General features: G+C 43.1%; 1 protein-coding gene across 1 annotated transcript; it reads right to left on the bottom strand.

The window, feature by feature from the left end:
• Positions 1-3,252: 3,252 nt before the first annotated feature.
• LOC126543706 (venom metalloproteinase antarease-like TtrivMP_A) lies at positions 3,253-25,485 on the bottom strand. Its single transcript, XM_050190812.3, has 13 exons — positions 25,254-25,485; positions 22,524-22,696; positions 21,208-21,300; positions 18,510-18,651; positions 15,144-15,301; positions 13,544-13,615; positions 12,089-12,225; positions 11,936-11,985; positions 8,691-8,799; positions 7,619-7,789; positions 6,506-6,641; positions 5,794-5,931; positions 3,253-3,594 (listed from the first exon to the last, which is right to left on the bottom strand). Exons 1-13 carry the CDS (start codon positions 25,312-25,314, stop codon positions 3,556-3,558), a joined length of 1,479 nt encoding a protein of 492 aa, XP_050046769.1. The 5' UTR covers positions 25,315-25,485; the 3' UTR covers positions 3,253-3,555.
• Positions 25,486-26,992: the final 1,507 nt, after the last annotated feature.

The following is a 26,992-nucleotide window of genomic DNA, read 5'->3' on the forward strand; positions in this document are numbered from 1 at the left end:
CCAACAAATCCTTCTGAGAGGTAGCATATCAATGAGTCCTCGTGTAAAAAAAAGCTAAAAATTGGTGAGCTAGGTATTTCTTCCGGGTTTGAATGAAATTCAATTATCTTTTCTTTAATCATCAGTGGTTGTTTACTGTCGACAAAATATAAACTTCACATCGTGTCATCACGAACCTCTTCATGTCCCAGAGGTAGCGGAAGTGTGTTTCGTTTTCTTGCTCAGAAGCCGTGTGTTATCGGTAAAATTGACGTTCTTGGGCATTAGTCTATCAATTTGAGTTCACATAATGTTTTCTTGTAATTTAGCAATAATTACCTAGCTTAATTTGGCATTTTTTGGTTTGAGTGCTCACGAGCTTAACAAAGGGGCTTTTGTACCACTATTAGAGCTCCTAAATTTGCACCATCAAGAACAGGAAATGTCGCAGATTACTTGGCGGGTACTTGTCACCGCACGCAAATGACCTCTACGCCATTACTGTAATCATTATTAGGAAACGCTGACATTTTCATTCGCCAAAAGTCAGCTTGTGCAAATGTTCTTGACGTAAGCCCGAAAAGAACAGCACACGAACAATCGTTATATACCTCAGTTGGGAGCATTGCAAGTACGTCACATTTGGGAAAACTTGTTGGGAGTGAAACAAACAATAACAGAAAAGGTGCGTATTTTGCCCAATAAACCGCTGCACTTGACATTTAGCAGCTAGAAGGTGCGTGTCTCTACAAATCTAGAGAAGGGCGAGAAACTTCCGTGATAAAGAGCGGCTGCAGTAGAAATTACTACGAAGAAATAGGGTGATTATAAGGGTGAATATATGCTAAAGTATTGGAGATAGCGCACCAAAAGAAAGTAGGGAACGGTAATTATGCACTTCGTCTAAGTAACAAAGCTAGCAATGGCTGCAAGGAGTACCACCAGCGGTCGTTGATTGTACAAGGAAGAAAAAGAAGTTTTTCATGTCTGCACCTTTTTCTAGATGCGTAATAGATGTCCATTCTTACGGTCACCTTTGTTTTTCATGTATCGCGAATTCCCGACACTACCACACTACACTGTGATGTTTGTATTCAAATGAAAGCCAATTATGGCAGCTGCATGGTGCCCCAATTCCCATGCCAGTCACGAATATACTTGCAAAGCAGCGTTGCCGACTGCATTCTCCGGGCGACGACCGAAGAGCATAAACTAAGACAAAGGGTGCAGCATCTTTGTCCGGTATAGTAACAGGAGCATCAAATGCGCAGTGAATGAAGGGACACGACCAATTGACTGCAGAGAAACTTCATATGTTCTTACGCTTGAAAAGGGAGGTAGACACAAGGTGGGCCTACTATCGCGCTCAACATGAGCTACAACGCGAAAGCACGTGGCAGAACGGTTGCTTGTTATAGTTTCATAGTGAACGCGACGGCACATATTTAAATGTATTTAACACATATAAATGTGTTACATGGAATTTTTTCACATCTTAGCTGCTCTTGTTAACTGCCGTCGAGTCGTGTTCGATTCCTGATGACACGGTGGAAAATTACCTCGCCGTAAGACTTACCAAGTACGACTGAAATTACGGTCACTAAGACGTTTGCCCCTTGACTTGGAGAATCCCATTTATGGTTCTCGTGTATATTGGCGGCAATTTTCTTTTTTTGCCTTTAGCTTTAGCGAGCGTAAACTTACTTTTCGTTCGGTCGGAACCAGGCATGATATAGTGGCAGCCGCCGTGGTTGCTCAGTGGCTATGGTGTTGGGCTGCTGAGCACGAGGTCGCGGGATCGAATCTCGGCCATGGCGGCCGCATTTCGATGGGGGCGAAATGCGAAAGCACCCGTGTACTTAGATTTAGGTGCACGTTAAAGATCCCCAGGTGGTGGAAATTTCCGGAGTCCTCCACTACTGCGTGCCTCATAATCATAAAGTGGTTTTGGCACGTAAAACCTCATAACATAATTTTTAATGACATAGTGGCAAGAAGCATTTAGTTTCATTGCTCCTGCTTCAAGACACAATTCGAGTGTAATGACATTGACGTCTGAGACAGAATAAAAGTTTGCCAGCGCAGCTTTGCAGAAAAAGGAGACGTGGATAGGAAAGACGCTCACTTTCAACTAAGTATATGTTCAGAGACAAACCGCCAGGAACGTTATTGCGCATGCACTGCCATCGAGAATTTTGAAAAAACGTTTACGTCTTTTTACATAATAAATCGCCTAACAACGGGGCATGCATCACTACATCGATAATGGCAGCTAGTGTAGGTGATAGCAAGAACGGCACGTGCAAGTGGCCTGACAGAAATCATTCCGGAAAACCTTCGGGAGGGGGGAGGGATGGAGGAAGGGGCATAGAAACTTCAGCATGGCTGAAGTTTTCAACCTGTTCAGCCAACTGTCCAAGCTGTCCTCCCCTGTCCTAAGCTTTTTCTCAACTTGATCTTATTTGTTTTAGGCGTTTTCCTCTTGCTTTGCCTTCAAGCTTTCTTCAATTTCGTGAAATTTGTGGCGGAAAAGCTTTCTCTGCCTTCGTTCCATCCGCTTTGCATGACCCGCCTCCTGTGCGCGTGATCTTCAACATTCTTGGCTGCCGGAAGTAGTATTGGTCACATATTCGAACCCGAATATAACGGACCCCGATGGAGCAAATTATTGTCTTTATCTAGCACGCGAAACTTACTGAGCGATACTCACGTAAAATAGGTGGGAGGGAAAGAGATAAGTAGAAGGCAGGGAGGTTAACCAGAATAACGTCCGGTTGGATACCCTACACCGGGGGAACGGGAAAGAGGGAAAACAAAGATAGGTCCCTCATGAGAAACTGTAGGTTGTGTGAATTGAATTCGGGGTGTCCGCTGCCATAAAGACACATCATGCCGCGAAGTTCAGGTAAGTTGTTCTTATTGATTCGTTTTTTATTTTACTTTTTCTGATTCTTTTATATTTAGAGCACTATCTGCGGTGAATGTGATGCGCGCCGGTGCTGTCCCGGCCTTTAAAGAAATTGATTGGAGGTCTACACAGTCTCAACCATCGAGAACGTAATTTTGACGGGCGCTGAGACAGTTCGGTTTACAGGCGAAAATTACTGCCTACTATACCCGCAGTTTTGTTTTCAGGAGGCAGAATCCTTCCTTCCTTCCTCCAGTGAAGATAACGCATCCGCATTGAACGAAAGCATCAGAGAAATTCGTTTTATTTCGCTACAGGCGGCAAATATTTAGCGCATTAGACCGTTCGCTGAAACCGCGTGCGAGTGTAGTTCTGGATACTGACTAAACATTTTTCAGCCTTCTGTTCATCATGGTCACAAATCTGCTTTGACACTTTTATTGCAGCGAAAATAATGGTTTATTCTGTCAAGCACTAGTATAAACAATAGAAGCGAAAACGTCAACAAGATCACAGCTCGGGCACTTGTGGCAGTTCATGTTATAGTTTATCTTTTGTAGAAGATATAATATTGTTCATAAGGTGCCCGTAGGATCATTTGTATGCGCTGCTGTGACTTGCAGTAAGCACCGTGAATGTAACAGACTTCATTTTTCACTTCACATCGTTTACTTCTGTTTTTTACCACAAATTCCTCGGATGCAAACCTGCGTAAATAGAACAAAATAAAACAATTAAGAACCTACTATTCATCTATTCAGAAAGTTTTCATACGAACACAAAATATTTTACAATTTATTGATATACCATAGTATATCATTTCTTCATGTGCGAATAAAGTAAAAAAAATGTTGAATGATACGAGCTCGGGAAATGAGGCAAATTTTTTTGCAATACCATGGTGTAAAAACGCTTATCAATTTTTTCCGGTCCTTAAGTAATCAGCAGAATACGTGCAAGATACATTGCACCAAACGAAGCTTTATAGAAATTCATATCGACATTTATCATGATGTGATTCCCCCACAGCAACCACTCCTTCATGAGCCGACGCCGTGTTTAGATATCCTACTTCTTCAATGTCTTCTGGGCACATGATCAGGGCTAGAGCTATCTTAGACATATTGCAAGTGCTGTGACTCAAATAAAGGTTAAGCACTACTTCTCCAACATCTACTAGACAAAAAACGTACGCACAATGCAGACCACATACTTCCTATGGCCAGACGCGAGAACTACTTTGTAACGATCCATAAATAATTGACTCGCCATCCTGGCCCTGCGAAAGTGGTTACTGACGAAGCTGCTGAATACCACCCTCTAGAACTGCTGAGGGGGTTATTCAATCGTTGATTGTATTAGAGTAATATTAGTACCGGTAATTTAGAGTAATTGTACTAATAGGAGCAGTTGTAATTTTGACAGCGCGCCGCCGCCCATGCGGTGCTGCAACATTGAAATCAGTTGATAGGCTGGTTGTTGTATACAAAAGCCGAGGAACGTCGCTCTCCACGTCGCAAGCTGCCGTCGCCGCAACAGCGGAGGTACGAGCCATTGCTCTTGGCCTGCACTGCCGCCGGGATCAGCCCATATTTTTGCTAACGAGCGGGAACACGAAAAATGCTGACCACCGAGAGGCCTAAACCTTCACTGTAATAAAGCGTGATATTAAAGAAGCTGTTAATCTGAATAACGATTTTCAGAATTAGAGGTGTCAGGTTCGATACCAGATGAGTTTTGTTTTCTTCTGGACTCACCATTGTAATTTTAGCCGCGGCGCGGCCGCATTTTGATGGGGGTGAAATGCAAGAACACCGGTGTCCTGGTTATCTCCTGCACACTGGCTCTCCTGGTGGGCAAAATTAATTAGGAGTCCCCAGTATGGCGTGCCTCATAATCAATTCCTAGTTTTCGCACGTAAAACTCCAGAATTCAATTCAATATTATAATTTTCATGGAAAATGTAAATAAACTAGGAGGGCGAATTACGTCATGCAGCCAGATTTTAAAAGCAAGCCCTTTCCTTTTACCTCTTTTCTCTCTCAAAATGTCAGGTCAGCACGTGACCCTGCAGCCGATGGGATCGGCACAGTGTGCTCGGTTTTTGGTAGGCTTTATCCAACGCGCTCCTGTTCGGCAGATCGTTGCAATCGTTGGTTGAAATGTACACATTTACCGCCTTCGTTGCAAAATGCCAGTGCGGCAGCTCCCCGCTATTGTCGCACCTGCTGCCTATACAGAAAGGCGTGTGCCTAGCGCGTCTAGTGCGGCGATGGTAGATGCTAAAACTTGTCGCGCCATGATCACGTGTTGGACCAACTTTTCTAGGTTTCAATTTTGTTGCGTAATGCCCGCGTCTCCGTGACGATGGCCGTTGTCGGGCGAGTTAGAAACTGCAGCAGCTACCTACCGCGATGACGCAGGCAGCAAATGTCGCTGGAAACTTCCAATGAGACTTACCGCTGAAAATATGAAGTGATTGACTCATGTTCAGAAAGTTAGCACAGTGGATGAAAGCAAGGAGGAAATAATGAAAATGAAAGCAGCGTCACCTTGTCCCAATGACTGAGCAGCACGCTGACATCTACCACGGCGTCCACATTTCCTTCTCGTCGGTCGTCTCTTAAGCATGCTCCTTGAAGACAAATGCGTACTAAGTCGCCTTTTTATAGGACAAGTCACTCGTATGAGCGCTTAGCATCAAGCCACGGTGCTTTGCGCGCGGCCAGCAAGCTGATGGCGTCTTCATTGCACTTTAGCAGCCGCATGCTTGGGGCCAGTCATTTGGTTTTTAAAACCTATTGCTCACATGCACATCGCTTATCAACGTTTTACTCGGGCGACTTTATTTGCGAAGTAAAGATTCGCACTATAGAGGGCTGTTCGGAGCACCGAAAATTCCTTACCGTTCCGTTCCCGCAACTTGCGTAGTCTGGTGCTTCGAACTCCAAATGCTCACGGGTCGCGTAGACTCTGCCGAAGAAGTCGCGCTGAGCTTTCGAGTACACGCACCGCACTTTGCAGCGCTTAACGACAGCAGGCGACTGAAAGAGAGCACAGAAAAGGGATCACGTTGTGCGCACCTAACCAGGCACAATTATCCCTTCGCTGTTTCGTCAACAGACATTGGTGATGTGAAAAGTGATTAGAAACAAAGCTTGATGCGAGTATGTCTGACGAACGATCATATAGCTATTAGTCATATCTCGTAGGTGCACGGTCCGCTGATCTGGCAATAAAAATAATTGTCTAAGCCAAGGCGTTCAGTTTCGTCTCTACTTTTACTTAATTTTACAGATGTAAGCGAACACACTGTCTGTTCAGTTGCATAATCTATTAATAACTGTCATTTATTATATAATGGTCACAAACTTTAATTATTGTGTACCTCAAGAAGATGTCTGCATTTCAACAACCAACGTAGGTGAAGTTGTTTCGTATGCCGGTCAAGTGTTCCCTACAGCTGTAACCTTAGTGTACGTGTTGAAGTTATATTTTTTATTGATGTACTATACTCTTGATCTTTAAGAACACGCACTGAAAGAAACAAGTGGAAATAAGTGCGAAAAGCTACTGCGTTAAGCTTTAACAAAATCCAAAAGAAAACACATCGCCTACCGTGTCTGCTGTCACGCTTGCTTGGCCAGCAAGTTTATATTTGCAAATATCCTGTGGTTTAACCAGCATTCCGGGATAGTAGCCATCCAATTTGTGCCCCTGGGACTTAAGCCACCAGCAGGATGGTCCTCTTAATCTGGTCAATGTTGTGGGGAAAAAGATGACAGGACAGAGCTTTGTGAAACCTAACGTAAGCACTATGTACAACTTTTTTTGTATGGAGGCCTTGACGGTCAACTCCGTAACCACAACGTCGAATCACTTTTTCTCTAACAGCATTAAGAAACATTCCTATTGCTTAAACGCGGTGTACGGACCACTTACAAGTTCATGGAGAGTGCTCATATTGTAAGTCTTCAAACTGCTCCATATAAGCTTATGCTCAAACTCAGTTATTATGAATTTATTGAAGCTTGAGCTACTCCTCCAACTCATGTGCCTTCCTCAAGAGACGAATAAAGATTCCTTCGTCGCTTCGTGGTGTGCGTTCTCTTTTCTTGTGTCGTTGTCGTTTTATGCGCTGTTTTTGTCCCCTTTAATTTATCATGTTAAACCGAGTAACCCAGAAATGCACACTTCTGCGATTTATTCATTCTTTCATACATTCATTGAAAGTGAATATCATATGCGTTAACTACCCAAGAATCCTCATCGACTTATGGTCTGTAATAATTTTGTGCGACTAGTATAAATAAATCACTTCCGCTTTCCTGACTGCCTAACGACCTCTTTATATCTGCTTCAAGATCGCCATCCGACCACTCGCGGTAGCACAGCGACTATGTCGTTCAGTTGCACAGTATGAGGTCGCATGCAGGTTCTGCTCCTGTCAGCGACTACCGCACTCCGATTAGAGATGAATGAAAAAAAAAGCACTGGTATAGCCGTTTTGACAGTCCGTAAAACCGCCTCGTGTTGTCAAAATTAATCTAGTGCTACTCCCCCCCCCCCCCCTACACCCACACACATTTCCAGCGTCTAACGTAGCCATGTTGAGCCAGTTGAGACGTCGACAGCTGCGTAATGTCGCCTACAAGAGATTAACTTCACCGTCAAGACCATCGCAACGTAAAGTACAAAAAGCATGCGCTTGTGACAACGACAAAGATTAACCTCATGACGTATCGCATCTGAGTGACGCTGCACGGGGAAAAACGGTGGTAGTTTGGTCCAGTGTTGAGGTAACTCATGATGTACCCCTGGCTGAACGGGCACCCCGAGGCCCCTGGGTGACCCTGCACGATGTTAGTCATGGGCGGGTCCCCATCGTGCGCAGCTCCCAACCTGCAAGGGAGTGTACAAGAGCCACGCATGGACTGATGCGCAGGAGAATGCATGCATTGCCATCCTCCTCAGAGAGAGATATATATATAAAAGCAATCAGAGGCAGGGAGACTAACCAGACGCGCGTCTGATTTACTACCCTGCACTAGGGGAAGGAGCAGAGAGGTCAAAAGAGAGAAAGAAGGGAACAGGTAGAGCAATCGTCGCGCGCACCCTTGAAGGAGCACACCAAGTCTACAAATGGTCGCAAAGACCTGTCGACTTCAAGTACGCGCCTTCGTTGGTTTCTGTGCCAGCGACGCTCACGGCCATAGTTAAAGCATATCGGCTTAGGAAATCGGTATCTTGTGTTTCAATGTTCTTCTTTTGATCCTGTTTGTCATACCACCACGCATGCAATGACACCCAAGCATTCAAACTGAGATTCTTTGGCGAGATCATTTCAAGGAGTCGAATATTCTCTACCATTTTAACAGATACGAGAACACTCCCAGGAATTGGGAGATCATGGCTTCAGTGAAAAGTTGGTTCGGACTTAACGCCGCGTAGGCGAAGGCTGCAAAATACAAACTTGAAAACTTCGTGCAAAATTCAGCACGATCACAGTTTGCCTAAAGTATTAGAAATTACCTCCTTCCACACAGCAACTATGAATTCCGGATTTAAAATGAAAGACGCAGCTCGAAGGTACGCTTCGGTTGTTGCATTCACACTTTTATGACATCTTTTGCTTGATGAAGACGTTCCATTTTTTAACAAGTAGCCGTTTGCGAAACTTCAATTCAGACAAAAAACCAACTTTCCTGTAATGCAACATTTACGTACTTCCCAAAACTTGTATGAAGGCAGTGCGCTATTTCTGAGAACAAAACGTACAAGTAATGTCTGTGTAAAGCCTTACAAGTGTGCCACTTCATGTGTCAGAGCGTGCATTCCGTCGTAGGAGCCGGGATTGTCTTCACCGATGCCCACAAGCGAACTGGTGCACACGCCAGCCACGAAGGCCAGTCCTGAAGAGTAAAATAGCAAGCAACGCAGCAGTTTTAGTCAGTTGTAAATTTCGAAGTTTTTTGTACGTATATTTACAAACCTCTGTCACTGGGTGTACAGTCCTCTTCCGCGTGTTCCTAGGTGCTACTTGTATGGTGCTAAGCCTCAGTTTTGTACAACACCTGGTACCTGTGTGCACTTGTCATCCTCATTGTATGCATTTTGTCACTTTGTAACGCTCTCCAGGAGCCTGAGGTAACATGAACAAATAAGTCGTAACAACAAGCTTCCCTTAAAATGCTAAAGTAAGAAGACCTCCATATATATTGGTGTACTTTCTCCACTATTATTTTGTGCTGCACCCAATAAATGTATTCCGTAAACAGGTCTGCTGAGCCGGACGTGGCGGGTACAATACTCGATCGCAGCGGCCGCGTTTTGATAAGGGCTAAATGCAAAAACGCTGGTGTTCTTAAATTGAGGTGCACTTTTAATTATTCTTAGTTGTCAAAATTAATCCGGAATGCTGCACTACTGTGTTTCTAATCATGCAGCTCCGGGACGTTAAACCCTGTGGCAGCGCCCACGCAGTCCTCTGTTAATTGTTCACCCGTACTTTCTACACTTCTTTACTGTGTTTGTACTCTTGTACGCGCATTTCTTCCTAACATAGCCATGCACCAACTAGCTAAGCTAGAAATTGTCCTAAACTTCTTTTCTCAAATCTCATATATTTGCCCCATTTTCTCCTGACCCAGTGCAGGGTAGCCAGACGGAGATTACCTTTGGTTAACCTCCACGTCTTTAACTTGCTTGTATCTATTATCCCTGAACACACTGAACGATGAACGCTTCATTATGTGATGTACCCGTGCAAAGTGTGAACTTCGCCCCTCCTCCTTCTCATCTTCCCGTACCCTCTCATCCAGTGCAGGGTAGCCAACCGGACTCAGTCTGGCTAACCTCCGCACCCTTGCCATATACGGCTTCTCTCTCTTTGTCGAGGAGTCAAACACATTTTGGCTGTCATCGATCTCAACGGGTACACAGTTTCTAAAAGCTGCGGTGGAAACCACATGTTGCATTGTTAACCGGTTTTTAGACTATGTTGTTTTATTGTTGTTGTTGTTGTCATGACCATTCCGCACAGTTCAAGCCACATGGCAGTTTTGAATCAGCAGTCTTGGATGAAGTCGTCCGTTCCCGTGCTCTCCTAATCTGCCTTGCTGGCCTTATTTTCACTTCGCGTGGTTATAAATGCCTGCCTAAAGGATATGCTCCTGGTCAGATTCCGGGTGTTTATGAGATTCACTTCCTTTTCAAAAGAAGTTAAAATTGGAGAAAACAATTTCGTAAAGTGTTTTGGGTAGTCCTGCATTTGGATCTTACTTATTACGCTCTATAGCTATGATAAAAGTCTAAACATATGCTCCAATAACCTACCTCTGGAACCAATGTTCTTTTTCTTGCACAGAATAATATTGTCAAGGATTATAATTGCAAAAGATAATGCTATTACGTGTACTTATGTATTCATCTATATACTAAATTTCCGCACTCGTTCCAAGAAGCGCAAGCTGCGAAATAATTAAAGCTCTAGAGATGCTGATGATAATGTAACTGCAGCAGTAAAGGAAAAACAAAAGTTTAAGCCATGCATTCCACCATTCTTTCTTTCTTGTTCTTCTCATTGTTGATGGGCTATTTATTATCTTTTTTCTTTCAGAGAATTTTTCCGGCCAGCTCGGTGCCTATATTTCAACTTTTTCCGCAACTTCTTATTTTTCTCGGGAAGCCTGACTCAGTAATGTCTTAAGGAAAATTAAAGCAATATTTGTGTTTATGTGCATGGACTTTAGGATGAAGTCCATGTACATAAGCCCAAATATTGCTTTAATTTCCCTATTAACATCTCCTTTATTTCTTTTAGTTATTTTTATGTGTGTGTGTTCTCAGTTATGACTGTTTGTCTATGCGAGAGGCGTGCTGTAACAGCCTCAGACCATTATCGCGTTAGCTGAAGCCGTTTCAAATCCTTTTAAAAATCTGCGCGAATAACATGCAGCACGCTCCAGAAGTACTGTGATTACCATCGGTTAGTCCAGCGCGTGGCGTAGCTTACGCGGTTATTAAAGTTTAAGGTCTTCGCTACATTTTCTCGCACTCTATCTGCAGTGTCTGTACGAACAGAACCTGGTATGTGCCTTCAACCGTAGCATTGCGGTACTTAACCAGAACAGAAACTTGGACATGTTCATTAAGTCCATGAGTACAAAAACGGCGAAAACGCTCCGAATGCGGGGTGGAATAAAAATGACTGATCAGGTACGCAAGCGCTCACTTTCAACTAGAACGTGATAAAGCGATTAACACCTTTAAATAAATATAAAGGCTGAGGGCATTATCAAACTAAGATCTCACACGATTTAGCCTGTGTAAGCTCGTCCAATTACTTCTGCTGTGGACGTGCACCCGCGAAGCAGTGTTTGATAATCAAATCACAATTTCAGTACAAATAAGTACGCTCCTCGGGCGATAATCTGGTTTGGTTATCAGCGCCCGTGCCTGTAATTCCTTTGTTCTACCGTTCTTTCCTGCACTTCACAATTTTTTTTTTAACATGGACTTATAAAGTTATCTGCTTTCGATATTTCTGCTAATTGTTTCGCATATCAGGCTTTTGCCTCTGGAAGCCGTGAGGCGCACAACTGCCAAAACATATCCCAACAGAAGTACCCGTCGTGGTATCTCTGTGCCCATATAATTCTGCTCCTGAGCTAGAGGTCGCGGGCCGGACTCACGGACGAGGTGGTCACATTTCGACGGGGCGAAGTACAAAACTTTTGTGCACTTAGATTGAGGGGCACGATAAAAAAAAAACAAGTGGTCAAAATTACTCCGGAGCGCTACAGTACAATCTCTCTCACAGCCTGAAAGTTAGTTCGGACGTTCGAGCATCTCAATCAATCAATCAATCAATCAATCAATCAATCAATCAATCAATCAATCAATCAATTAATCAACCGAAGCACCACAACCTCATGCTATGTGGACACGAATGTGCAGCAGTACTGAACACATTCTTTAGCTGCGGAATATGTTTTTTGTGAAACCACTTGCTTCACTGTCAGTTTCGAACAAGTGTGTCAGCGTTACCTTTACGCCTAGTATCTGGCACACCACTGTCCATACCATACATGTCACGTCTGAAAAAAAAGGAAAAGCAACCTTGTTTAACATTTCTTCATAAGCCAAAAACAGCGCTTGTGAACAGGCTTCTTGCAAGATCGAGATATAGTGTGTACATACCCCGTGGCTACGTAGACAACGTCGGGATCTCCGAATTGCTGCTTTTTCACTTTGACGTAGTTGACGAGTTGCGTGATCGTTGTTGTGTCGTCCATGTACTTGTCGTCGCCTTTAAAGTATGGCTCGTCCCGTGCGCTCTGTAGAAAGCACGAAGAACAAATTGGTTAAACTTCAACTCTATTTATTTTCTAAAAGACTGTTCAGCAACCTCCGCGCGAGAAAAGCAGGCAGCTTGAACGATCCCTGGAGGCAAGTACGCACTTCAGCTTTAATGCCAGCTCAACAAAACTGGACTGAATTTAACAATATTAATTAAGAAAGTACCTTGTATTACAGGTTATTGAGAATAATGTTCATAGAGACTGGTTGATATCGATTGATATTGACTACTTAATGCCAATGCACCGAGCACTACTAACAGGAACGTCGTAGTTGCGAGGACCACGTTTTATTTAATACGCTTGAATTAAATTTGACTCACAGATGTCTTTTAAACCATGCGATTATATATATATATATATATATATATATATATATATATATATATATATATATATATATATATATATAAAGAGAGAGAGAGAGAGTCGCTCGGAAGTAGCATATAGGGGACTGAATCATTAACCTGGAAGCTTTCATCCTTCGTATAGACAATCTCAACTCTCGCTCCTCTGAAATGACATGGGCGAATGAACATCTTCCGAATAATTAACGAGGAATGTGGATTACACTCGCATAGCGTGCTTTCTTCTATTAAGTCCGAATATATTGGCCAGTTGCCTGCTCCTAAGCTCACCTACTATGTGACGCGTGTGGTCTGGCCGCATTTCGATGGGGGTGAAATGCAAGAACGCTCGTGTACCCTGCAGTGGGTGCAGGGTAAAGAACTTCACATGGTCAAGATTATTTCGTTGTCTCCCACTATGGCGTGCCTCATAATCAGAGCGTGGTTTTGTCCCTTAAAGTCCCGAATTTAAATTTTACAAGAGTGCTCAATTGAAATTAGGTGACAGGGCCTAAGTATCCTGCGTCCTATCTATCTATCTATCTATCTATCTATCTATCTATCTATCTATCTATCTATCTATCTATCTATCTATCTATCTATCTATCTATCTATCTATCTATCTATCTATCTATCTATCTATCTATCTATCTATCTATCTATCTATCTATCTATCTATCTATCTATCTATCTATCTATCTATCTATCTAATATTTCTGTATTTCTGTCTGCCTATCTGTTTGTCTGAAACCTAGCTGAAACTCAAAACCTCCCTCATTGCTGATACTTGCGAGTTCGACATCATCTGGATCCGGCTTCTGCAACTAGAGCACCTCCAACCTGTGGCCTTGTTCGCAGCTAGGAATATCTCCGTTGCGGCTAAGACACCGCCGCGAATAAAGAAACACGCACGTACACGAGGGATGAATATACAAATTAGGGACAATCACCAGAACTCGCTCTAGTCCCGTCAGGAGCAGTTTTATCCTTGGAGCACTCGTGTCCTTGAAGCGTAAGTTGGCCTGAAAGAAAAAGACAACTTTAGAAGAGGATGTCCTTGCGACGATTGCAAGATAAATCATAGTTTGCCTCCTCAGAACTTGCTCGAGCCCTCACTGCATAACTTTCAACGCGTTCATACCACGGAAAATGCGACACATCAGAGAAATTAACCTACTGTCAGCCAGGTTATCAAGTGAAGTCTCATATACCAGCCTTCCCTTCCGTATCCAAGCACTTGCCGCAAAATTGCGTTTTCCTTCACTTAATATTCCACAGTTCTTTTATACATAATCAATAGGAAATAAGCACAATTCACAAATATTTAAGCAGTTACTGGCAGCCTGTTTCTAGAACTAATTACTCTGCTGCCACCTCTGCCGTGCATTACGTGCGCAATGCCTTCAATAATGCCCATTCCGTTTACCGGTTGCGCCCCTGACAGTTTATAATGGTATTTCGTTGTTGTTGTTTTTTCGTGAATACTGTGTTTATTCATGTCCACGCTACCTCTTTATATTTCACCGCAAGGGAATTTTATCTGGGCAATAAACGATGATAATGATATTACAATCTTGCGAAAACTACTATTTAATTTATCAGATCATCCATGTGCGCCCATTCGTTTACTTTAATATCACCCTAGCCTCCGATGGCTTGCTTGGTGCAGGCATCGTATTCTGTCACCCACTCCCCCTTTTTTTTCTGAAATTTTTTATGAAGTTTGAAGCAAGTCAGTGTGGCCTGGCTTCACCGCTGAGCTGAGACAATAATACTATTCACCATAATTACGGCAGACTTCGCTTGAGATTTATACTCATATTTTGGCGGCAGTTTACTATCATGGACCACGGCTATTCGGCACCGGTTACAAGAAGTGCAACACACATAGGTGTTTTCTTTTGACTCTTTCTTCTTTCTTTTTTTGTCGTATATGCACATTCGTTCCAGACTGACTGCGACTGTACCAGTGCAATGCGTCGAAGCAAGATAAGAGAGTATGATAACTGAAATTCTGGCTCATTAGGGTTTAGCACTCCGGTACCGCCCTTTGGAAAGACAACAGGCCATTCGACCATAGTGTGATACGGCAATCCACTGCCTCACGCCTGCCACCTTTTTCCAGGCGGCAGCCGTATCATCGTGATCATCATCTTCTTCTTCATCCTATTTATGCCTACTAGAGCCACTACAGTACGAAGGCCTCTCCCAGCGATCCCCGATGGCGGTTTCATAAATGGTTTCTTATGATAAACTTCAAAAAGAGCTCTGCCAGACTTATTCAAACACATAGTTGGCCTATTTGATGCGGGCTTCTGACAAGAATTGTTGCGCGCCAGTAAGGACACTGACCGTAAGAACGACACTGATGGGCGCACACATGGACAGACACGGATGAGTCCCTGTCCATGTTGTTTCTATATCAACCGTGTCCTTATTGCCGCGCCACAGTTCCGGTAGGAAAAATACCTCAGTTTTTAGCGAAACCATTCTGCGGCTCATTCGCCCTTCATTAAGAACCGAGCCGACTATGAGAACCAATGAACTCACGCTGTTGATCATAACGCACATGTACCCAAGCAGGTGTTGCGTCTTAGCGAAGCGCCGCTGATGTATCTTATCGGAGATGACAAACAGCTCTACGGTGACCTCAGTTGGAACCGTTTGGTAAAAGTTGTACTGCCTCTCGGTGAGCTGCGGGGCTTTGTCTGAAAAATAAAAAAAATGTGGGAAATCAGCGACGATGATGGTCAATGTAAGAGAACAGCCGAACGTCTCGGGAAACCTATTTCCGCTTTATTAAATTATTAATGCGCTGTAAGGCGCACATTACCCGCAGGCAGAATATAGAGATAGTGTTTGTTGTTTCATTGCGTAATTCCGTAGAGAACAGAGCCTTTAACAAGCTCACAACTGTCGTACGTACAAGCCAATTCGTCATATGTGCGACGTGGCCAGCGTGCAAGGCGTGCAAGGCGACTGCTATCCTCCTTTCCCGCCACTCAAGCCCTCTCCCGCAACTGAGGGGAGGGTGGCGGGAGAAGCAGAGGGATGTGCTGCAGTGCAGCTGTACTCCCGATCGCGCTGCCCCAAAGATATCGCGCGACCGCCACGCGCGTCTCAAACAGCCGCGCAGCAGTTGGCGTTCGACTACGAGCACGCCCAGCAACTCGGTTGCGCCAAAGCGCGCGCCCTTTCCATCGGCGCTTCTGTATCGCCGGTGAAAGTCCGACCACCAGAAAAATGGACGAAAGAGCCAAAAAATAAACAAAGAAGCAATTTGCTCGACCTGCATAAGCGCGGGTGTGCATATAGGCGCGGGTGTGTGCCGGCTGTTTTCAGAGCGGACAATCCTAGAGTGCCGGCCTTTAAGGTCGTCAAATCAGTAGTCGGTCAAGGCGCTGTTAAGCTTTTTTTCCTTCGAGTAAGCTATTACCATTGCCTCTTTTTATTTATTTCTTCGTTTCTTGCGCGAGTTTGCATTGTTTCTGTGCTTTTCCTTCCATCTTCATTTCCCCACTTGCATTTCCCCCATGTAGGGTAGCAAACCAAATCGTTCGCTCCCGTAAGCTCGCTGACTTTCCCATTTCATTTCTCTCTGTCTCTCTCATACCCAGGCTGAAAATTTGAGATCTGGACTTTGAAGGGCAGGGAAAGAAAGCTTCAAATACTTCATCACCGTGAAACGAGACCTGCTTCTTCATTGCAATATTTGGCTGTGTATATTGTATATTGCATTAATGACAATATCAAACCGCTTCGTGTTGAGCCGGTAATGCTTGCCACACTCATGACTAATAAGCTGAAGCGGAAGACAAAAATTTTACAAAAATATCTCCTTGTGCATGGTTCGATGGCGTTCTCGTTTAATATGACTGACAGCGTCTCCTGGCAACATCAAGGTATCGAAGTAAATTTTAAACATACTGACAGACATGTTGTGAAATTTAGGAGTGAAATTGTACCCAACAACAGAAGCACGATGCCGGTTCCATTACCGGCCACGGCAACCACTTTCTAGAGAGGATCAAATGCAAGGACACTTTTGTGTGTCGTGCTTCTGCGCGAACGTTAAAAAGATCCAGATAAGCCAAATTACTATGAACCATTCTAGTGTGTCGTCTCCTATAGCCCTCCATTGCTTTGGGATGTTAAGCCTATTCAATCAATCAACAGGAACACCATCACATTCCATCACAGTGCGCATCCATTTCGCTGACATCATCGACCTACCGATGCTCCATGGTCTCCAATTTGATTAGGTCACGTGCACAGCTGATTCATGCACTTCATTATCGTGGCGGGCTAGTGGGCTAGTATTTCTCTGCCTATCATGGCTTCATCTGTTATTTAGGAAATGAGAAGGCTTCCTTCTCATTTCCTTACAATATTTCATCTCACCTTCTGACCGAAGTCAGCGAGTACAAGTATCTAGGAGTTACAATAACGAAAAACCTTAGCTGGAATAAACATGTATCCAACGTATGCTCCTCAGCCTTTCGTAAACTCTGCTTTCTTAGACATAAACTAAAACTTGCCCCACCTGAACTTAAAAAATTAACCTACTTTTCAATAATAAGGCCATCACTAGAATATGCGTGCACCGTCTGGGATCCCTACACTAAACGTAACATTGAGGCCCTTGAAATGATTCAACGCAAAGCCATCCGTTTTATTTTTTCAAAGTATCGTGTAACTGACTCACCAACGACCCTCATGCGAACTCACGGTATTGAAACATTACAGCTGCGCCGGAAAATTCAAAGACTGAAACTACTGTTCTTACTAAAAAACCATAAACTGTCTATGAATGCAGACCCCTTCCTTAAACCTAACACTACGCGCCAAACACGAAATCATCATGCACAATCATTAACCCCTTACAGTGCTAGGATTAACGCCTTTAAATACTCATTTTTTCCACGCACCATTGAGGAGTGGAACAGGTGTCCGCCAGATCTTTTAACCAGAGCTGATTCTTTTGACTCAATGTTTTCTTCACAGCATTTAATTTGAGAGCCATTTATTTCTACGTTTACTTTTTGTATTTTGCATCTGAGCCTTGTATTTATTGCTGTATTTTGTGTCACAACTTGTATTTAACATTTTTCAATTTTGCTAATCCTGTTCTTTTGCATATATTATGTATTCGCCCCTCCTGCTTGGGCCTACTGTAGGCCTGCAGTATGTTCTAAATAAAAAAAAAAATAAATAAAACACAAACTAGTTTGTGCCCACACTCCAATAGACGTGACGCAGACTTAGTGTAAATCTTGAACAGTGTTTGGCTAACTTCTAAAAGCCCCAAATTATACCGAAAGTGGCAGTAACTGTGTTACGCGTGGCAATCTCTGAGAGGGAATGCAATATTTTCAAAAGATTGCCAAAGAGAGACTAATAAAAAGTACTGTTCGAAATTCCATACTTGTCTGTCATCTGTGTTGATGGGAGGCCTGCTTTCGCTTTGTTTTCTATGAACGGAAACTTATAGATTAGTAAATATATAAATATCATTTAAATAGTTCCTAAGAGGCTTTTAAGATGATCGAATCTATTATTATATTATCAAGCATTACTACAATAAGCTATTCTTGAGCAAATTAACCCACCGAACATCACATTATATCTGGGAGGGAAGTTATTAATACTGCAGAAAAAATTCAAATATTAAATAACGACAGCCATTGAAGTTCAATAAAAGCCAAGTATCACGCCACTTTAGTTTTTCGGCAACAGCAATCGAGACAGCGCGACGAGGGGTATTATTGTCATTTACAGTTTCCCTGTTTTATTTTTATTTATTTCTTTTCTTGTTCATGGAGATTCACTGGGGACAAAGCCACGTCATTTCTCGCATTCCGTACAGTGCAGTAATGATGTGAGCAGTCAACACAAAGATGCTTATATGACTCTCACCCGTTCCTCCTGGAATGAGAGTGTCGAACATGCCATTTGGCTCCTCTTTGATTTCGTAGATCATGTGAGCCACACTGCCATCCTCGGACCTTTCCATCGCCGGCACTGGCGAAATCTTGTGCCGTGGTCCTACGACACCTTCCTGCAGTTTGAGCGACGAGGGGTTAGAAGCCAGGACGTTATCTTACGCGTACAATGTTCAACTCTCGTTACGTTGCATATCGCACAGTAGTTACAAACATGCAGCATTGGCACGGCTGGACTGAAAGAGCATAAGGTATGTTTTGATCTTCAAGCTATTTCCCCAGTTATATTAGACTATGCTCCTAAACACTGCAAAGCATGCACGCAGCCATGGAATTCCCTGTGACCTTTTGCCTAGTTCGCGATGCATTACATCTGGCCATTTCCTCGATTCGTGCGAAAATCGTCTGATGGACATGCGCCAGCAGCGAGGTTTTCAGCACATATATGACCGTTATGCCTTAAGCTAGAGCGCATTACGTTTGAGAGAACCAATAAAAAGGCGAGGACTTCCCAATGGGAAAAATTTGCTCGGCCCAATGTCGGGCAGAATATGGGTGCCAACCGTGACACCTGTGGCCCATGCTTGGCCATTTCAGTTGGGCCGTTCTTGGGGATTGACATCGGCCTAGGCTTACATCGGCCAATTATTAGGGTGCCGACCTAGGGCCGATCACTGCTGCCAACCTGGCCGGCTTCAAACCTAGCAAGTCCCTTGACAATTTGTGGGTCGGCTCACGTCTGAGCCTACACCGAACGTAGCATGGCCCATGGCAAGTTAAAGGCTGGCCCATGTCTGGGCCTACATGGAACCTACCATGTCCCATAAGAATTTGTAGGTCGGCTTACGTCTAGGCCTACATTAGACTTGCATGGACTTCTAGCCTGGCTTATACTTTGGAAGCTACATATTCCTGGCCGATAACAAGCAGGCATGCATCCTTAATGTACACCATGCACAGTACAATATGTGCTGCATCACTGAAATTATATTCATTTAAACATTTATTACAAAACAGTTATCTTACAAAAATCACAAAATGCCGAAGTTTGTGCTACATAATCCCGTGCACATAGACGAGAACAAATGGATCACTGAAACCACGTTATGAAAATATGAATACCATTTTAAGAGAGAGAGAGAGAGAGAGAGAGGGCTCTTTATTGGAAAAACAGAGAATTTTGCCGGCGCGTATATAACTGCTGGCATGCTACTCTGTATAGGGATGGGGAATGGGATTAAAGGATTCCAGAAAAGAGTTGGAGAAAAAAAGGATAAAAGTAAATATGAAATGTCCGAGTGGACCTCATACTAATGTTTACAGGTGACATGGCGGGTAAATTTCAGCTTTTGTATAGGAAGGATGCAATTTTTAAAGCTTTCCTATTTGACCAATTTCTGTCAGGTAATTGAACAATAAATCCAAAACCCGTCGCTGTTTTGAAGGGCCGGGCATTGGACCTAAGATGCTCGGTAACGTTAACGGTTCGTGGCAAATCATGTCCATTTGGTGCTCAAAAAATTGTCTCTCGTCGCGGTACGCGGGGCATTCTAGTAATATGTGCTCAATTGTCTCTAAGTTGCGACAGTTATCACAGTATGGGTTAGTGGTAAGTCCTATGCGGTACAGATAATTGTTCGTGTGGTTGTATCTGCCTTGCATTAAAAGGCTATTCTTGGTGTCATTAAAAATATCACAGTAGAGAATCAACCATACGAAATGAAAAATGACATGCAGAAAAAATATTTAAGAAAAAAAGAATGTAGATACTTTTTGTGACACACTGGTTTCGGGAAGGCAATTCACTCAACTAAGCGAGGAAGAAAATGCTTAGTCGTGTAAGAAAGTTGAAAAAAAGCCCTTGTCGTTCCACAAAAATTTAATATAAGTTAGGCACTTGCAATAAAGCCTTATGCTGGGGTAGAAAGGCGCGAAATTTCTTTTGAATGCACCTGACACAGTACGTTGGCAACGTACTTCGGCACGACGTAGTTCACACTTCGCTTACCAACCTGTCACAGGCGGCCCCCTCAGCAGTTTTCTAAACGTCGGCCGTCGGCCATTTCCACTTGGGCTTGGTTGTAAAAAATAATTGAATAGATGAAACTGCCCGGCTTTCGTCCCTTTTGCCGTTTTTTTACTCAAATATGTCTCTAAAGTGTAACCATTACTTTCAAACATTACGAAAAAAGCCTTAATAATAGCAGTCGGAAATAAGATCAACGGTTTAATTTTGTTTACGAACAAATTGGCGGCCATGTATTTTTACCTTCGTGTTTGTGGCCTACCTCCAAGTAGGGTCCTTCACTTCAAATAGTATATACGCGTATGTTGCAATGGTTGGTATTTCCGGTTAGCGCTTTACTACACATCAGTGTCAAATGCGGGTGCATCAAGCTTTCAGTGGTATTTCAAGACTGTAACAATCCTCGCGAGAACTCCCTCAGCTTGATAGAGCGTACTTGTTACACAGAACAACCCTGTAATTAGCTTTTAGTGTGTCTACATCAAACGTAGTCCTCCGAAGCAGAACGGGTTCCGTATCGCCTGCTTTCTCATGACTGCAGCTTTCAAATAGGCAAGTTGTGTGCTCTTAAATATGGGTGCGGTGATGCATTGACACAGTGATGTTGACATAATGAGTACCGCACGAAAACTGAACTGATGCATACCAGCTCAAGGCCGTTGTTGGTCTCTGTAACCATTACCGTGGCCAGCCGCCTTTCATCCTCGTAGAGGTTTCCGTCGATGTCATCTCCTCTGTACTGCAGATGAACCCAAACACGAGAGTTAGTATACACTTCTTTGAGTAAGCGGTCGTCATGGCTGTACACGAAACACAGTTCTAGGGGCATTTGCACACGTCAGTTTAAGTACTGCGCTAAGATCCATCCAAGCCAAGCGCTCTTCTTTCTGCGCTTTGTAGCTCTCCGTGAAGCCTTATTCTTGAAAGAATCCTAACTCGACTGTCTCAAATAGCTCCGCTTCGTTTTGCTTTGGGCCATTTCATGTTAAAATTATGTGAACTCCTACATTTTGGCATTGCATGATCGCAGAGAGATAGTAATGAACAAATGCGATTATATTATCGTTGCTTTCGTCATTACCTGACTACGTCAGGGCTTGACGTAAACGCTTACCCTGAGCTGTCAAGTGACCCACGTGAACTTCAAGTTCTGAGCGCTTGTGTCTCCGACAATTTTTATGGCATGTTTCGCTAAGTGCAGTGTTCGTCCGAAATTACAGCGCTGTGTCGTTTTCATCATCAAGTCTACCATTCTTTTCACACGTTAACATTTTGTAAATTTTTATCAGGCTACACGGACTCACTTCAAATGTGCACTGTTTCCGGTTCTTTCTTCGCCGTATAAGTATACTTGGGAGGCGAAAAATAAAACACAATTATTGCAAATTGCATAGTTAAGAGCATCGCTCTGCCTGAGCGCGTTGTTCGTGTTTTCGCAACTGCTTTAGTGCTTTGCATCCATACAGTTACTCTAACGTCCCCCTTAAAACTTAAAACGTTCGTAGTTCGAGCTGCAAGCTTTTTTAGTACCTTGATGCAATGTTGACCGTCCACCGTGCCCTGCGAAAGTGTTGATTATTTTCCGGCTGAATACTGGCATCAAACGAAGGTTGTGCCTTACTTTTTGAGAGATTGTCTGTCGTGATCGTTTGATATGTGGACATGTTTTGTGCGTATGGGCGTCAGAGTTCATACGTCACTGGATGTCCATAGCGAAGGCTAGACTTTAGTGATACGACCGACCTAGTGGCTAGCCTAGTAGTTAGTATAATCTAGTCTAGTCCAAATAGCTGTCTAGTAAAGACTAGCCTAGTGGCATGCTAGACTAGCATTCAGGTAAACCTCGCGACCATTTCATTAAAGTCTCACGGCTCTCTGTCTCTCTATGCTTGCTCTTGCATTAAAGGCTCCTACAAAAGAAACAGAGCAAAAGCGCAATAACTCCTCTTGGGATGTACTTACGAAATGAACAGTGGGTTTCCCGTTTTCGTGTTCATGAACTGCAAGCGTCGACGCTGCGACTGACGTCTTTCGCAAGTTGAGGACCAGGTTTTCGTGTACGCGAACAAGCTTCGCGCCGTCAACCTCGCGTTCTTCCAGCAGACGTGGGTAGACGAGCCTTTTCTCCTGAACGCCTACGTCAAAGAAAAGTGAGGAAATTACATTGACTAGTCTTCTGTACACCGGTACATATTCAAATACGTATCTACGGGGAAACCTTTCCGGCATATTTTGTTCTGACACCTCCTGATGGAGGTGTCTTGCTGAATTGAAACCAAGGGCAACTGACGCAAAGCAAAGGTACTCGATATGTTGTAAACAACGTGTTGAGTTGCAAACACATCTACTTTCTCACAAGGAAGAATGACTTTTCAGAGCTTTTATTGCTGCGAGGCTGTTCTTTTGCGGAAAACAAAGCAAATTACCTTTTTTTTTGTGGGCACAATTTGATTCTGTAAGTCGCTAAAAGCTAGGTCCTGATCTAAAGCTCGTAGGCACAATATAAGTGAGTTGTAGAGCCAACGTTGGTGGACGCAACCTATTCTGAAGCGTATACGAAGTGCCCGTCGCCTCATTGCTGAACTAATAACAAGGTGCGTTTTTCACATTAAGTGAAAATAGGAGGGTAATGGGTAGGAGATGTCTAAACTATATGTACGTATTTATTGATGGCTATGTAGATAAATTTACAAATACAGGCGCTGCAGGGCGTTATAAGATGTACAATACAGACGCCGCAGAACATAGCCAGCCGTCCTGGTAGCACCATAACACGGGATAAAATTAAATTTTGTGGAAATGGGGTGAACATTATGTCTGATCTGTAGGCGAAAGTAAATTAGAGTGAATAAATTAGGGTGTTTGCAAAATATATCTTACGCAAATGGTCGAAAGCGTCATGTGGCAGTTATCCTCAATATTTCGCAATAGCCTGAGAGGAGTATTCGCGACACCGAGCTCCCGTTCTATGAAAATTGGAAGTAGGGGAAGAGGGGGTGGGGTATGTTTAGGATAATTTGGTGCAAAAGTTCGTGACGTAGTTATGCGATTTGGAAATCGTTACTTGAGTGCTCTCCCTATTCGTATTTTCGTATTCTCCTTGGACAACGGTTTACGACAGTCGACGGATGTTTGTTTGTACCCCATTCGTTGCGCGTCTCGACACGATCAGGCTCATCGCGCTCTACTTACTTTTCTAGAAATAACTAACTTAGGTTCACGTTTGTAGCGTCGATAGTATTTCTTCTATTTAACATTCTGTAGTTGCGTGACCTTCAGTGACCGGCCCTACTGTGCGTGACCTGTACTGCGTGTTCTACTTTATTCTTTTACATTTGTCCTGTTGTTCTTTCCTCTTTCCTCCCCTACTTCTTATCTTCCATTTCCGTGTTGCTGTCACCTCCCTTCTGATGAGTAGGCAGGCGTTGTGCCCCTTCCGGTGGCAGTTGCCAGCCTGCGCCTCGCTTTCCCTTTCCTGTTAAATGTGTATATGTTTTCAAAACAAATAATTTTCACGTGTTCATACGAAGCACTTCCACCAATTTGCCGCAGTCCTCGGAGAGCACGAGACTGTCATCGAGTTCATATTTCATGGAGATACAGGAGCGTGCTGTCTGATGCGCGTGCAAAGTTTGATGTAAAGAAAGAGACGTAGTCACCTTATAATGGTGACGGCTACTCCTTTTCTCATAGCGGAAACAACAGTATAAAAAAATATGTAGGAAAATGAAATCACTTCATACGGTCAGAAAGCCACAGCACAGCCTTATACGCCCATGAACATAACAGTATAAAAATCAAATGCAAGTTGCACCACAATGAGTTCGTAAACAAATTCACACACACACACACGGCCGTGATATAGACTTCGATGAGCATATAACCAGATGAGGAAATACACCGTGGTAAAATAATTCAAGCCCAAAAATATGTATAACACGTAATATACAAGCACTAATAATTACAAATAATAGAAGAACGTTATAGTGACACCGTGTGATTATTCTGTGCAGTACCTAGTATTTGTTAAGGATGCCTGTGTCTTCATAAAATGTTCAAGTGCGTTCAATGCGTTTCGCTGTGCTATTTTCGATGGCCACGGGCCCAGCAATTCTTTTACCGTTTAAGCAGTGCTGTAAGCACAACTCTCTTGAATCACGTTATGACTGTAGCGCGTGCAGCCACCGCGTGGGTATACTTGCGGTAATGCTGTTTTCCAGCAAGCCTTCCTCAGGCAATGTGCTACCCGAATTTTTAGAACACTAATTTATCTTCGTACCACGCTTTGAACGCGATTATTTCAGAACTGCTGGTAGTCTCCCTATGCTATTTAATTAGTAAGTTGTAGTCACTTATGTAGTTTACAATTATCGTACATTTATATCTCCCACCGTATCAACAGTGCCAACAAAAGAATGTCTTGCTGGCTATACGGCATTGTTTCTTTTTCAAATTACCTTAGAATATTTTCTGAAACACCTAATGCGCATAGTAGACAGGAAAAGGTACTGCTTGAGCGTGCAGTAAGTATTAATTACACTCGCTGCAGCCTTCGCTTGATTCAAGGGAGTGGATTGCACAGCAGTATGTGCCTAAGAAGTTCAAAAAAACTTTGATCAAGCACCAGAACTGCGTGTCAACTCTATAAAGGGTTTAGCGCAAAATATTCGTGCAGTACCGAATTTGCCTTACCTGTTGCAGCACTTGCCAATACCAGAAAGAGCAAAGCGACTTGTACTGTCGAGTGCCTCATGGTGTTCACTCTAGGCGGTACGCTGATCACACACCAAGACGCCAAGGCGATGAGATGATGTGGGTATAGTATGGCACTTATTTAAATGTACCGCTCTGATCAGTTCACGCAAAACAACATCACGACGCTGACGTCGGGACGCATAGAGCGAGTGTCTGCTTTCGTCATGTCGTTTCGTCGCCAGAACACAATATCAGTGTCCCCGAAGAAATCATAACATGTATGCTTTCCCCGTGAGACGCTCGACTTAAATGTCGCCAGAAGATGGGTTTCGCATTTTCCGTCACTGGACAGGCTATCGGACAACTAGAACTCGGGAATCCATCTTAAGTCCGCACAAACGTCAGGCGGGCATCGTTCGGAAAAATAAGCACACTGCTGCGTGATTGAAGTCGTGGCAATTGTCGTGTGTTTCACGTGTTCTGATAAAATAAATGAAATGTGCGGCAGCAACGTCTTTGACCAACATAAGTGAATAATCAGCTCGCATTTCAAAGTTTAACGATCGTCTTTAGAGATAAACTTTACGGTCACTGCAAGTAAAAAAAAGTTAGGGATATTTTTTTTAACTAAACGTCATTCACTGCACGTCACAGGAGCAACGACCCCGTTTCAACTTAAACTGGCATGTCAGTTAAGCTGGGGCAGTGGCTAAGCTGAAGCTTTGGCTCTGGACATTGGCCTTTCTCTATTGTTCTGTCGTTAAGATAATATTGATGTATAAAACATATTTTAACGAACTGCCTTCACCGAAACGTCACGTTCTCACAACACGTCAGTACTATACGTAGGTAGCAAATTTATCGTTAACAAAAACGTGACGGCATCGTAGGTTACACGGGTAAATTACGTGCTTCAAAACACGGACTCTTCAAAACTACGTCAGCACAGCAGACGTAAGCACTCAAAGAGTTTCAGGTGTTTTCAGATACAAGGTTTTCTATACTCTGGCAAAATTTTTGGCAGAGAAAACTTCGCCGTCAAAGTCATTTCTTTCCTTGCAGAATCGTACAATTTCATTCGCAGCTGACGACTAATAAATTTATTTTGTTTTGTTGGTACAGCACCTTTGGGGCCGTTGGCATTACCAAGGGGATTGGGTTATGAAAAAAGAAAAGAAAATATGCAGATCGTACTAAGTTCTTGATCATACGATTCTAGGTTTAAAAAGTATGAGTCAAAAACAATAAAATAGTAAAGGTTCTGCAAAATGGGTAGGTTTAAGTTCTTCATCATACGATTCTTGATAAATATCATGAGTTAAAAAACAATGAGATAGAATGTTTTATTTCCCATGTGCAGTAACTGATAAGATGCAGATGAGGTTTGTAAAATGAAAAAGAACAATACAACAGTAGTCACAGTAGTCACCGGGTATACATTATTAGCAAAGCCTGCTCGGAAACCTGTGTGATATTAGCAGTCGATTTAGTCGATTCTGAAGTGCGCTTACGAGGTATGTGAGATCAAAGTCTGCCGAGCGGTTTTTCTTTGGTATAATATTAGTAATTCCTGTTTCTTTCATATGATGTAACTTTAATCTTTATTTCATAACGTGTTGTTTCCAATTGCAATTGCACGACTTCACTGCGTTTAACTATACTATCAGTTAGTTTGTATGATGTGCGATAGGATATAACGCTTCTATATGTATATATAAAAAGTATGAGTCAAAAAC

The sequence above is a fragment of the Dermacentor andersoni genome, chromosome 10 (genome assembly GCF_023375885.2).
Source record: "Dermacentor andersoni chromosome 10, qqDerAnde1_hic_scaffold, whole genome shotgun sequence".
NCBI lineage: Eukaryota > Metazoa > Arthropoda > Arachnida > Ixodida > Ixodidae > Dermacentor > Dermacentor andersoni.

Excerpts from the sequence above, each read along its gene's own strand:
- LOC126543706 (XM_050190812.3), bottom strand. The coding sequence starts at position 25,314 with ATGAGGCACTCGACAGTACAAGTCGCTTTGCTCTTTCTGGTATTGGCA. Across the intron at positions 21,301-22,523 it reads GGAAACCCACTGTTCATTTC|TACAGAGGAGATGACATCGA; the intron begins GTAAGTACATCC and ends GTTCATCTGCAG. Across the intron at positions 3,595-5,793 it reads CAAGTTGCGGGAACGGAACG|GTTTGCATCCGAGGAATTTG; the intron begins GTAAGGAATTTT and ends CTATTTACGCAG.